The sequence below is a fragment of the Osmerus eperlanus genome, chromosome 12 (assembly GCF_963692335.1).
Source record: "Osmerus eperlanus chromosome 12, fOsmEpe2.1, whole genome shotgun sequence".
Classification (NCBI taxonomy): Eukaryota; Metazoa; Chordata; class Actinopteri; order Osmeriformes; family Osmeridae; genus Osmerus; species Osmerus eperlanus.
In genome coordinates, this window is record NC_085029.1 from 17,066,286 (window position 1) to 17,079,630 (window position 13,345).

A 13,345-nucleotide genomic window follows, 5' to 3' on the forward strand; every position below is an offset into this window, starting at 1 on the left:
TTTCGGGCCACGCCATCATTGATGGTTTGAGATGCAGAACATGAGCAAAAGTTGAGGGCAATGTGTGTGGCTGTAGTCACGTTCTTCCGTCAGATTCGATTGGCAGCCTCCATCATACACCTGCTGGGCTGTGGCCAATAGGATCCCATTTTCCTGGCTCTCTAATCACGTCCTCTCTGTTCCATACGGTAACCTAGTAACCCACCAGCTGGCCATACCATCTCTGAACAAGCTAGGCTGTCAGACCACACACACACACACTCACTCACAGCTGCGAGAGCCTGGCACACTCTCTCTCACACAGACACACACTCTCTCACACAGACACACACTCTCTCACACAGACACACACACACTCTCTCACACAGACACACTCTCTCTCACACAGACACACACACTCTCTCACACACACACACTCTCTCACACAGACACACTCTCTCACACAGACACACACACACTCTCTCACACAGACACACTCTCTCACACGGACACACACACACACTCTCTCACACAGACACACACACACTCTCTCACACAGACACACTCTCTCACACGGACACACACACACTCTCTCACACAGACACACTCTCTCACACGGACACACACACTCTCTCTCACACCCTCACCTGCGTCTCCTTGTCTCCGTACTTGGCAGGGTTCTTGCTGCCCTGGCTCCTCCTGCGCAGCTTCTTCAGTTCTGCCTGGCACTTCTCCAGACTCTCCCCTTTGCTCTTGTGCTCCGTCTGGTACTTCTTCAGCGCCGCCTGTAGGGGGCAGCGGCACCGTCAGCCACGCCTGAGCACACCGCGGGGAGGTGACGGCTCTGAGCTGGCCGACCTTTCAGAAGTCGCGGTGCCCTTTACGAAAAACGACGGAGACCGAGCCACACGTTGCCACACCACCCCTCCTACCCCACATCCCTCCTCCTCCGCCCTCGTACCCCCCCCAACCCCCCTGGTCAGGCTGGAGGAGTTTAAAGACAGTAGCGCAGTCAGGGTGGAGGAGTTTAAAGACAGTAGCGCAGTCAGGGTGGAGGAGTTTAAAGACAGTAGCGCAGGCGTCATGGTGGGTGGTGTCACTGTGGCTGCCACACAAACCCACATTTTGTCCCAAACTTTTTTTTCAAAAATATTTTTTTTTTTTACCTTTAAAATATATTCTTCTAACCTATTTTTAAAAAATATTTTGTAACCTTTCAAAAGTTATTGGTTCACAACTTTTTTATATATATATATATATATATATATATATATATATATATATATACATACATATATTTTTGGAAGCTATCCAAACTTTTTTTTTTTCAACGTTTAGAAATGTTTTTCCTCATCAAGTTCATCAATGATACCAGAAAAATCAGAAAAAGTACAGTAATAGTATTTGTACTTGATGACTTCCCATCTCTGCTGGTGGAGCTCAGGCATGTCTGATGATCAGAGCACGAGGAAGCAGCTCGGATTCTCAACCACAGCTGAGAGTCTCAAACTGAACTTGGGTCAAATATGAGTTTTCAGAAACAGGATCTTAGTGAAGGGGGAACAACTTTCCTTTAGTGTGTGTCTCCCCCGCCCCCGAAAAAAACTCCCATCATTTGAAGGCTGCTTCACAGAGATGAAATCCCCCCCGAAGAGATGAGTGAGCCAGGACATTGGGTTTTCTGGGAAAGCTTTAAAACAAAAACATGTTTTTTTTGGAACCAATCAAAGCTTCTAAATCTCTAGAAACATGTTTATCCCTTTAGAACCTCCGAAGTATCTCTCCCTCTGATGAAACGAGTCCTAATTCATCCAGTGGAGAGGAAAGCAATTGACGTAACTTTATTACTGTGGTTATGATGATAACCATCGGGGAGCAGGGAAGGGAAGCGTGCGCTCTTCTCTCACCAACTGTTTTATGAGAATGTGGATCATATCCTGGTATCTCTAAACCTCGGGGAACAATAGCCTGGGGGTCGAGTGTGCGTCAAGACTTTCTAAATGCATCCCTCCCTCCAGAACACGACGTCAGAAATACAGGAGGTGGCATACGGCAACATCAAAACTGAACCCTGAGAGAAGAAACCCTCCTGGAATCTTGCGTTCATAGCTATGCTGCAGCAGCTTATGAAGACTCGAGTTTAAATATCTGTTAGCGTGTCTGTCGGACAGTCTGGGACTCACGCTGGTGACTGAAGATATTTAGGACTTTGGAGAGACTCACGTTCAGATAGCGGGCGTCCAACTCCACTTTCTTCTCCAGCTCAGTCAGCAGCTCATTGTGGAAGGACTTGAGCTGGAAACACAAAGAGATTTAATAAGAAAACACACACTTTGCTCAACTCGTTCAGTCCACACAGGTCAAAGCTAACTGTGGTAGCATTCCAGCTGGATTGACAGCAAAACATGGTGTGGAAATAATTAGATTGATGGGTTTGAATGTCAAGTTTTAGTCCCACTAACAAACACAATTTAGGGATGGTTGTTCACTACAGAGTGTGTTTGAGTCAGTTTATGTGTGTAGCTTTGAGAAGATGTTGAGAGCGTGAGAAGATGGCCGGTCCATCAATCAACAATCCCCCTGGTGATTCTGAAATGTCAAAAAAAATAAGAGACTAGAAGCAACTTAACCAGTGTGTGTCTTTAAATAATTAAAGAACCCAAATGAGCACATGTTGTGAGGCCTTCAGATAAATGAAGATCTCCAGAACATTTCTTTCTGAGGATCGTAGCTTCCTGCTTTTCACAAAGGGCCTTTATCAAGGACTTTCAAGGACTATGTGACTCAACGCACAAATAGGTCAAGTCTGACTATATAATGTCTGTCAGTTCCTTTGAGGTGTGTTAAAGGAGCAGTAACATGAGTCAATCGTGTGTGGTCTCCTCCTCACCATGTCTTCAAGCTGCATCTGGATCTGCCTGTGGACCTCAGCCATCTGAAACAGCACATCCCCTACGGAGAGGAAGGGAGAGAGAGAGAGAGGAGAGAGAGAGAGAGAGAGAGAGAGAGAGAGGAGAGAGAGAGAGAGAGTGAGAGAGAGAGAGAGAGAGAGAGAGAGAGAGAGAGAGAGAGAGAGAGAGAGAGAGAGAGAGAGAAGAGCGAGGGAGAGAGAGAGAAAGAGAGAAAGAGAGGGGAAGAGAGAGAGGAGAGGAGAGAGGGAGAGAGGAAGGGAGAGAAGGAGAGAGAATTATATGAAATCCCCCATTAGCCTGCCTTCCGAGAGCCACATCAACGTGCAAAAAGAAGACCATGCAGCCACACGAACACATGAAGGACAGGGGGATGGAACGAGGGGGAGGAAGAAGGGGGTGACATGAAAGAATAAACCGTCCAATCACGAGCGGACCGGAACTCAAACACAAAGTCACAGACAGAACAAAAGATAAACGTGTTGAATGTAGAGCTAGAGTATATGCCAGTCCTTTTGAAACTGAAATTAAACTAAATTATCCAAAGGAATTCAAGGAGTGAGGATATTTATGGTGTAATTAGCTCTTTACTTTTGTATTAAAGTAGCCTGGTGCGATATATGTAACACTAGGGGGAATCTTGAAGGATAGTCGCCACCACAAGGGTTACATAATTGGGAATAGAGGCAAAATGAATCTGCCGCTGGCTTGTTTATTTAATAAGCCTTCTCTGGAATATCCTTTCACCTGTCAGATTCAACCCAGACTTGCACTGTGTTTAATTAATCCGTGCACAGAATTAAAAAACAGATTAAAATCGAGGAGACAGGTACAGAGATATATCAGGGGATCGTATACCAGGCATCTTTAATAAACATCAAAACAAAATGTGTAAAATGACTAGTTGAGTTTAGTTTTTTATGTACTGAGACATGTCTTAAATAAAACACATATTAAAAAGGTGAACAAAAGAAAATGTAGTTATAAAAGAGAGCAGGAGAGTGAGAAAGAGAGAATATTAAGCAGAAAGTAAAAAAGGTGAATCATGCAGCCAGAGAGATGCGTGTCGTTTTAATATACCTACATGCTGCCTCTTCTGAATATGCAATGCATTGTAAAGAAAAGGAACAAGAAAACCTAGTTTGAGCAGAGAACAGACGGGGAGACCTGGAGAGACAGTGAGAGATCAAACTATACCTAGGAGACACATCAGGTTTCCCACACACACACGCAGGACACACACACACACACACAGTACAGACAGAAATACAAGCCCTAGAGAATGTGTATCTACTATTAGAAACTAGATTCTACTTCAAGTGTCCTACATATAAATCACCAACAATAACCAATACCCACAAATCTATTTGAGTCTATTTCAAATTATCCAACAAACAAATCTATTTTCGCATGCCGAACGGGACCAGGTGACCTTCTCCTGGACTAGTGTGTGTCCGAGAGAGAGAGACAGAGAGAGAGAGCGAGAGACAGAGAGAGAGACAGAGAGAGAGACAGAGAGAGAGAGAGAGAGACAGAGAGAGAGACAGAGAGAGAGAGAGAGAGACAGAGAGAGAGACAGAGAGAGAGCGTGAGCCGGGAGACTGAGTGGTGGAGTGGGCAGCAGGCGGAGAGAGGGGAGTGCAGCGCGCAGCAACTTGTGCTTCTGAGGAGGATTGGAGCGCTGGCCAAATGACACGGCAGCAGGGACAAGCTTAGGAGGAAGTGCTGAGGTCACCACGCTGCTCCTCATGGGGGGGGGGGAGAGGGAGAGGGAGAGGGGGGGGCCTGAATCCCTACTATATAAATGTGTGTGTGTATACAGTATGTGTGTGTGTGTGTATACAGTATGTGTGTGTGTAGGGTGTGTGTATACAGCATGTGTGTGTGTGTAGGGGGTGTGTATACAGCATGTGTGTGTGTGTAGGGGGTGTGTATACAGCATGTGTGTGTGTCCTTGATATGTGGTCCGCTTACTGGATGACATCAAATATACTCTCCATCTCATTAAAATCGCTAAAAAACCCTAGAGGGATCGAAATGATCTCACAATGAGTGTGGCACCGCCATCAACACACACACACACACACACACACACACAGTGTGTGGATCACTGACCCCTGAAAACACAGACCCACCTGCTGGTCCTTAACAACAGAAGCACCACCACCCATGTGACAAGGCCTACTCAGAGCCCACAGCCAATGACCTCGCTCTAACCCCCAGGGCCCCGCCCCTCACTTCCTGTGTGTGTTTTCTCATGCAGTGTCATCTGGCCAGCGGTGTGTGATACCTCCATCCTCCCACAGGCCAGCTAAGCTGCTTACCGATAATCAGCGTAGATCACCACATCTGAAGCTCAGAGAGACTAAAGCACATTGTCTGGTCCTGGCAACGCTGGATCAATTATAAAAGTACAGTTATGGACCCCGAGGCAGGCTTGGTGGAGGCGGGCTCAGTTTGAAGGTTCAAGCCGTCAATGACAAGTCTCTAAATAGTCTTTTTCTGTATCAAAGTTGACCGTGCCGTCAGTCATCACCATCTCAAGGTGGGAGGTGACCGCTGCCGTGACAACAAGGTGGACAGCCTGGATGATGAGTGTGTTTATGAGGGCCACACAAACACACACACACACACAGGTTGTTTATGAAGGCGTGTGACTGTGTGTTCCTGCTGGGTAGGGACTCAAGCGGAACCTCGACATCTACAGGAAGTCAAACACTGCAGACTGCAGTCTGTCACACTGATGCAGCGCCAGACCTCCCACTGTGTGTCATCCTCACCACCGTGTCACACCACCGTGTCACACCACCGTGTCACACCACCGTGTCACACCACCGTGTCACACCACCGTGTCACATCACCGTGTCACATCACCGTGTCACACCACCGTGTCACATCACCGTGTCACACCACCGTGTCACATCACCGTGTCACATCACCGTGTCACATCACCGTGTCACATCACCGTGTCACACCACCGTGTCACACCACCGTGTCACATCACCGTGTCACACCACCGTGTCACACCACCGTGTCACACCACCGTGTCACACCACCGTGTCACACCACCGTGTCACATCACCGTGTCACACCACCGTGTCACATCACCGTGTCACACCACCGTGTCACACCACCGTGTCACACCACCGTGTCACATCACCGTGTCACATCACCGTGTCACATCACCGTGTCACATCACCGTGTCACACCACCGTGTCACACCACCGTGTCACATCACCGTGTCACATCACCGTGTCACACCACCGTGTCACACCACCGTGTCACATCACCGTGTCACACCACCGTGTCACACCACCGTGTCACACCACCGTGTCACACCACCGTGTCACATCACCGTGTCACACCACCGTGTCACACCACCGTGTCACATCACCGTGTCACACCACCGTGTCACACCACCGTGTCACACCACCGTGTCACATCACCGTGTCACATCACCGTGTCACACCACCGTGTCACACCACCGTGTCACATCACCGTGTCACACCACCGTGTCACACCACCGTGTCACACCACCGTGTCACACCACCGTGTCACATCACCGTGTCACACCACCGTGTCACACCACCGTGTCACATCACCGTGTCACACCACCGTGTCACACCACCGTGTCACACCACCGTGTCACATCACCGTGTCACATCACCGTGTCACATCACTGTGTCAGCCAGTCACGAGACACTGACATCTTCAGTAGACGGGGTATTGAGAAGCCAAAAATATATCTCTATATATATATATTTATAGAGATTGTTTTATTTGTAATGAATTGGGACACAAGATCGATGCAAACCAACAGCTATACAGCTAATCCTAACCCATTACAGGGAGGCTGATGGGGTGTAAAATAGAGATTGATTATTCCACACCTCAGATGTGAGCTATATAGTGTGCGTGCGTGCGTGCGTGCCAGAGACTGATGGCTTGGTCCTGCTGGTCAGCTCAGTGGAACAAGGCCAGATGCTGTCGACCACAAGGCTCTCAGGCCTCACTCTCCTCCCTTGACCCCAGAGGGTCTACCAAAGTGGCGTTGTCCAATCACGAAGCCTCCCCTTTACTCCTTCACCTATCAATCATTGCGTCTATCCCATAATAATAATAATAACACAACGTCTGTCGGCTTGGCCGGTTTGTTCTGTTCTGTTGTGAGGCGTCAGGTTGTAGAGAACCAGGAGAAATGTCCCAGAGGAGGATCCCAGCAGAGGTGTGTTGAAGGGGAGGAGATCACAAGCACGCAGCAGGTGACACACAGGAGGTGGTGCGGTTCAGTCTAAATGGAACAACAGGTCAATAAGCAAACAAAGAATGTGTGTACACACACACACGATGATGGAGGTTTGATAGAGTAGCTACTGCAGCTACGCCTGCACCTACAGGGTGGGGAGTTTGTGGTGGAGGGTGGGGGTCACCTACAGGGTGGGGAGGGAGGAGAGAACACAGGGGGAAGGTGTCGCTAACGCCGCTGATGTCGCTAACGCCGCTGATGTCGCTAACGCCGCTGATGTCGCTAACGCCGCTGATGTCGCTAACGCCGCTGATGTCGCTAACGCCGCTGATGTCGCTAACGCCGCTGATGTCGCTAACGCCGCTGATGTCGCTAACGCCGCTGATGTATCCACTTCACAGTTAGCCCCGGCTGTGAAGTCCGTGGAGAAACACTCCTGGAAGCTACAGCCTCGTCAAATATCAACACAGCAAACTGTTAAGAGCTTCCGGCAGCACCGTCGCCCTCGGCAACAAAGCGGCCGGCCTATAGAGGATTATAATGCCTTTCTAGTCTCCACATCTGTTTTGTTATTAATGTGGCTTCATCCAAGCTGTAGGCTTGGAGGCCTCTAAGCCTTCAGGGATAATACTGTGTTTTCATCATCAGCAGATAGCGTTCGCCCGCTAATTAAATGCCTCTGTGTTGTAACGGTTTGTCTGTCCATTTGTCGACCAGGGTTGCCATGGTGTGTGTGTGTTTCCACTCTATTATAAGGCCCATTAAGTCACCGTTTGGCAACGGACTTCTGTGTGTGAAGCGCTGCTCTCGCTCTCAAGGGCCACGTTACACGTTACATGTCTGGCAGTTCGAAGCCCATTATCACCCCATCACTTACTGTCACGGAGAGAGACTCAGCAAAGCTTGACTACTTCACATGCCGGTTCGAAGACAAAGACAAGCTGTGAATTGGTGGTGTTTGTTCTGCTTTCCTCCCCCCCCCCACACACACACACAGCTCACCCCACATCTTTGCATGACTATGTTTGTGTGTTTGAGACAAAGACATGTCTTCTCATACGTCCCTCACAGAGCAACTGAGGCCAGCAACAGACAGGCCGTGTGTGTGTGTGTGTGTGTGTGTGTGTGTGTGTGTGTGTGTAGTAGTAATGACTGGCGTCAGTGAGAAGCCAGTGCTGGCCCCTGTGTTTGCTGCCTTGGCACCGGAGCTTTGATTAACACACGGGCCTGACTGAAAATAGCTAATGACACACAGAGCTGAGATCACACCTCACCTGTGTCTGCTCCCTCTCCTGCATCCTTGTCTCTCTCTCCTTCCTCTCAGGGGTGAACCAAGGACACCGTGAAGGGCAGAGACAGGGAGACAAAACTAATTCACCCAACGTACCTTTAATCCCTAAAACAATGGGTGTATGTCTGTATCCTAATGCAAACTGCATGAACACACACACACAGGAGTGTGAACAAACACATGGAAGCAGATTAGAGGGACAGGACCTGGGGACACCTCAAGTCCTGGCACACACCTGCCATGCCAGTTTAGATGGGGACATGTGCAGAGGACATATGACTCAGATGTACAGAGGCACAGCAGTACACTCTGCAGTTCAGCCTCGTCTAGATTAGAGAGTCGGGTCTGAGATGGTGATGAGGAGGGGGAACGTCACCGGCGGGGAAGTGAGTGGGTGGACACTGCGGGGGAGTCTGCTAAGTGTTAAATAAGACGAGGGGGTTGAGGGGGAGGAGACTGCTCTCTGACGTTTCCCTCTGCAGTGTGAGCGTGTGTGTGTGTGTGTGTGTGTGTGTGGGGGGGGGGGGGGGGGGGGGGGAACAATCTGGAATTCAGAGGAGGGGTGTATGCTGGGCTCCCCTTCAGGCAACAGATACCAGGATGTCAGTAGACAATAGAGTGAAACTTTCCACATCAAATCCAGCAGAAGAGCCACATGTATAGCTCTGCTTTTTTTGTTGTTGCACATGTCATCATTTTGTCCCCTCAGCTCACTACTTTGATGTGATGGCAGTTCCTGAGATGACCTGTGTCTGTGCAGCAGATGAACAGACCAGTGGTATCTCTCTCCACTCATCTCCAGAGGAAGTAGATTCTTTTGCCAGCCACGTACAAAAATGTGAATCTGCTATTCTATATCACACTGAGCGGGGAAAAGCCTTTGTTTTTTTCTATCCAGTCAGCCTTTTTTCAATTTGGCAGAGGCGTTGAGTCCTCGGATGCCCCAGCTTTGGTCAAACGTGGTCAATCTGAATCTATTATGAAAAGGCTAATTGTTTCCTGGACCTCAGATTCTCTCATGCTCTAAATGGTTTTAATGAGCAGGCCGTCGCCCTGAAACACGTTCCCCCTCGGGGGACAGGAAAGGGAACACACCAAGCTTCGATGAAGAGATGAATTCATTTGAGCAGCGACTGATTGAACTGGGAGATGTGTGCTTCCCTCTCATGGCCCCTTCTCTCAGAGAAAGCCCCTGCTGTCACGCACACACACACACACACACACACACACACACACACACACACACACACACACACACACACACACACACACACACACACACACACACACACACACACACACACACACACACACACACACACACACACACACACACACACACACACACACACACACACACACACACACACACACACACACACACACACACACACACACACACACACCAACCGGTGATGTCATTTGAAACACGGAAGCGACAGGTGGCTCTGATAACAACACAGAACACTGGACTGCAGGATGATATGAACTCCCCAGCTGAACACATCATTCTCTCCTCTACATCAGCGGCGCTACGATGTGCTGAAGCTCCGATCGCAAAGTCAAACACGCGTCAGGCGGACCCTGCATGACCTGACAGCGCTGATGGCTGACGTCCTTATATGGGCAGAGCGTCTGGGTTCCAGCAGACGACAAACAGGCATGCGGCATCACAGACCTTTCTCAGACGACGCTCTCGTCCAGCTTCGTATTCCGTTTTGTGTCGCTCCCCCTCTACACCTCCTCAAATCCTCCTCTTCCTCCCTCGCCTCCCTCCGCCTCCTCCTCCTCCACCCCCCCTCTCTCCCTCTAACTGAACGGTTCTGTCAAGGCGTGTGCACGTGTGAGTGGGATCTATTTTTAGCCGCGTGCGAGTGTGCTCTCCTCCCTCTCTGCAGCCCAGGGGCTCACATCAATGCGGGGGAGTTCACCAAGAGAGAGGGGCAAAGAGACAGAGAGAAACGGAGAGAGAGAGAACGTTAGGGAGGTAGTCAGAGAGAGGGAGGCAGCAGGGAGAAGGGGGAGGCAGCAGGGAGAAGGGGGAGGCAGCAGGGAGAAGGGGGAGGCAGGAGGGAGAAGGGGGAGGCAGGAGGGAGAGGCAGCAGGGAGAAGGGGGAGGCAGGAGGGAGAAGGGGGAGGCAGGAGGGAGAAGGGGGAGGCAGCAGGGAGAAGGGGGAGGCAGCAGGGAGAAGGGGGAGGCAGGAGGGAGAGGCAGCAGGGAGAAGGGGGAGGCAGGAGGGAGAAGGGGGAGGCAGGAGGGAGAAGGGGGAGGCAGCAGGGAGAAGGGGGAGGCAGTCCTCTCTCTTCTGCTGCAGTGAACAACCACCCAGCGCTCTGCCAGGTAAGCGACTGAGCTAACTGGTCTGGGTGCTACAGGTATGTTCAGTATGCACTGCGTGTTTTGCAAGGAATTCACAAGCCCCCCCCTCCACCCCCCCCCTCTCCCTCCACCCCCCTCTCCCTCCACCCCCCCCCCCACCCTCTCTCCCTTCACCCCATATGATTGAACACCTTCGGGGCCTGTGCATTATTCAGGGCCGCGACTCTCGATGAGGTAGGCTGCCTCCACTAGGCTGCCTCCACTAGGCTGCCTCCACTAGGCTGCCTCCACTAGGCTGCCTCCACTAGGCTGCCTCCACTAGGCTGCCTCCACTAGGCTGCCTCCACTCACAAACATCACATCAGCCCTCACGCAAAACAGTTCAGCCGCGATGGTAGAAAGCTTTCCTCTGTGAGCTTGTGATCATCATGACTTGTGTTGTGAACTTAAATAGATCATCTGCAAGAACAACCTTTTTTTTGGGGGGGGGGGGTGAAATCCATCAATTAGTTTTATTGCGATTCTTAGATTAGTTCCTAAATCAGATCACAGGCCTTTAATGATCACTTATTTAATTATCAATTATGTTGTGTGCACCATATTATGTATTATATAATATATATATATTATGTGCACAGATATTTCAGGCTTGATTAGATACGTCGATGCAGTGTTATCGCCCGCAGCTGTGTTGTTCACTGAGGTCCACTTCCCAATCACACTCATCCAGACCTCCCTCCCTCCCTCCTCTCAGCTATGGTTCACCACTATCTGTGTGTGTTTGCAATCCTATTAACCACAGTTCATTTTACAATAGTCAGACCGATGGGGACTTGTGCAGTCATTACATCAGGGAGACTTCATCCACATGGCCACTCTACAAGGACTCAGAGAGCTCCGGAGCGAAAGCGCTTCACAGTCCAGCCTGATTCCTTCAGCTCCGATCCACCCTTCGGAAACACAATTATGTGAATCACAGAAACGCCAGGGCTTTTCGTTTTCACATCAATTATTCACAGCGAGGTGAGGCCTCCACTGTGCTGTACGCAAGCGTTTCTTTTCACCCGGAGTGGCAGAGACCATTAACCCCCTAACCACACACACACACACACACACACACACACACACACTGCCCCTTTTAACCCTAACCCCCTCTGTTGTTTGTCATCATCACATTGGCTTCAGCTTCAGCCTCTGGCAGGCACATGTTGACCGTGTATGTGTGTGTGTGTGTGTGTGTGCGTGTGCGTGTGTGTGTGCGTGTCTCAGTCTCATGCCAGCATCAGGCTGGTGGATAACGACAGTTTCTGCTTCGCGCCACAATTCTTCCCCTGCCATCATCTTCTCTCTTTCTCCTCCTCCTCCTCCTCCCCCTTTTTCTCTCCATCCTCGCTCACTAAAGCCCCATCACCGAATCAAATATTCTCTTTTCACAAGCGACGTCACCGAGAGCTTCACACATGCCCGTAGAAGTGCACCTAAGCCAAGCCAAACCCTCCAAGGCCCTCACATCACAAGCTGCTGGGGAACGCAGCATGCGTTAACGCAGCATGTCACATTCCGCCGGCATGTGACCATGTGTGCTGTCGGTTGTGACAACTAGAGCACACTGACCACCTGATGCCATCCTACCTGTTCACCACCACCAACCAACCAGACCCCTTACCTCCCAACCCTGACCAGACACCATCTACAGCCTCCAGCCTTCCTATGATCAGACTCAGTTGAGCAGAATCAGGAACATGCAAACTAAAATACGCATAGTTTTGCCATGGGACAACATGATTATTGTGCTACTAGTCATAGGTGAAGCACTAAGCACCACGAGTAAACAATATCAATAATGCCCGGGTATTATGTTTAAAAAGAAAATCATATTATGTGCATCGGGTTTGTCAATATTGTATGATAGAGAATTATTCATTTCCGTCTTCATTTGAATAGTAATGTACTCTGTGATGCAATGTATGAATGGCTCAAGAGCATGATTTATAGAGGCTGTGAGATGGGGGGACCCAGAAATAAATCCAATAAGCATTGGCATGACAAATATCTCAAATGCATTTGAGCAGAATGGGATTCCTTCTGCATGTCAGTGCTGGTGACTTAGGAAAGTCACCAGCACCAGAAAGTAATTTGTGTGTATGCTCCTATACTGGCTTTTGTGTGTGTGTGTGTCTAACTTCGGGCTGGCCGTTGACCACTTCTGCTCCCCTCTCATTCACACCCCTGCTTTCCCTGCAACCCCCCTCCACCCCACCAGGGGCACTGCAGCCACAACTAAGACTCACCAAGATCCTTAGAGCCTTGACTTTCGCTGGCCATCTCGCCCATCCGCACCAGAGCCTCGAAGTAGCCCTTTGCAGCAAATGTCACACCTGGAAACATGGAAGCATTGGGCGTCAGATCAAGGGAGCGGAGTGTGTGTACACCCCAGGAGCCCTCCCTTCTCCCCCCATCTGGACCCAGGAGGTTAGGGCTGGGGAACGACCACAGGCTGGGATGGAGGCTAAGGACGGGGGGGGGGAGGAAGGGAAGCTCTGCTACAGAACTACAGAAGAGAACTACGGGAGCTGCTGATTGGATGGCGTCTACGAGGG

General features: G+C 50.0%; 1 protein-coding gene across 8 annotated transcripts in view; it reads right to left on the bottom strand.

The window, feature by feature from the left end:
- baiap2b (BAR/IMD domain containing adaptor protein 2b) overlaps window positions 1-13,345 on the bottom strand; it is a 45,644-nt gene that overhangs the window by 18,753 nt on the left and 13,546 nt on the right. For 7 of the 8 annotated variants that reach the window (XM_062474213.1, XM_062474212.1, XM_062474216.1 and 4 more), the window contains exons 3-6: window positions 13,037-13,123; window positions 2,870-2,931; window positions 2,203-2,274; window positions 627-764 (exon numbers count right to left, since the gene is read on the bottom strand). In XM_062474213.1, coding sequence (XP_062330197.1) covers window positions 627-764; window positions 2,203-2,274; window positions 2,870-2,931; window positions 13,037-13,123 — 359 coding nt within the window. The remainder of the gene's footprint in view (window positions 1-626; window positions 765-2,202; window positions 2,275-2,869; window positions 2,932-13,036; window positions 13,124-13,345) is intronic. The other variant, XM_062474219.1, reaches the window with a different exon arrangement.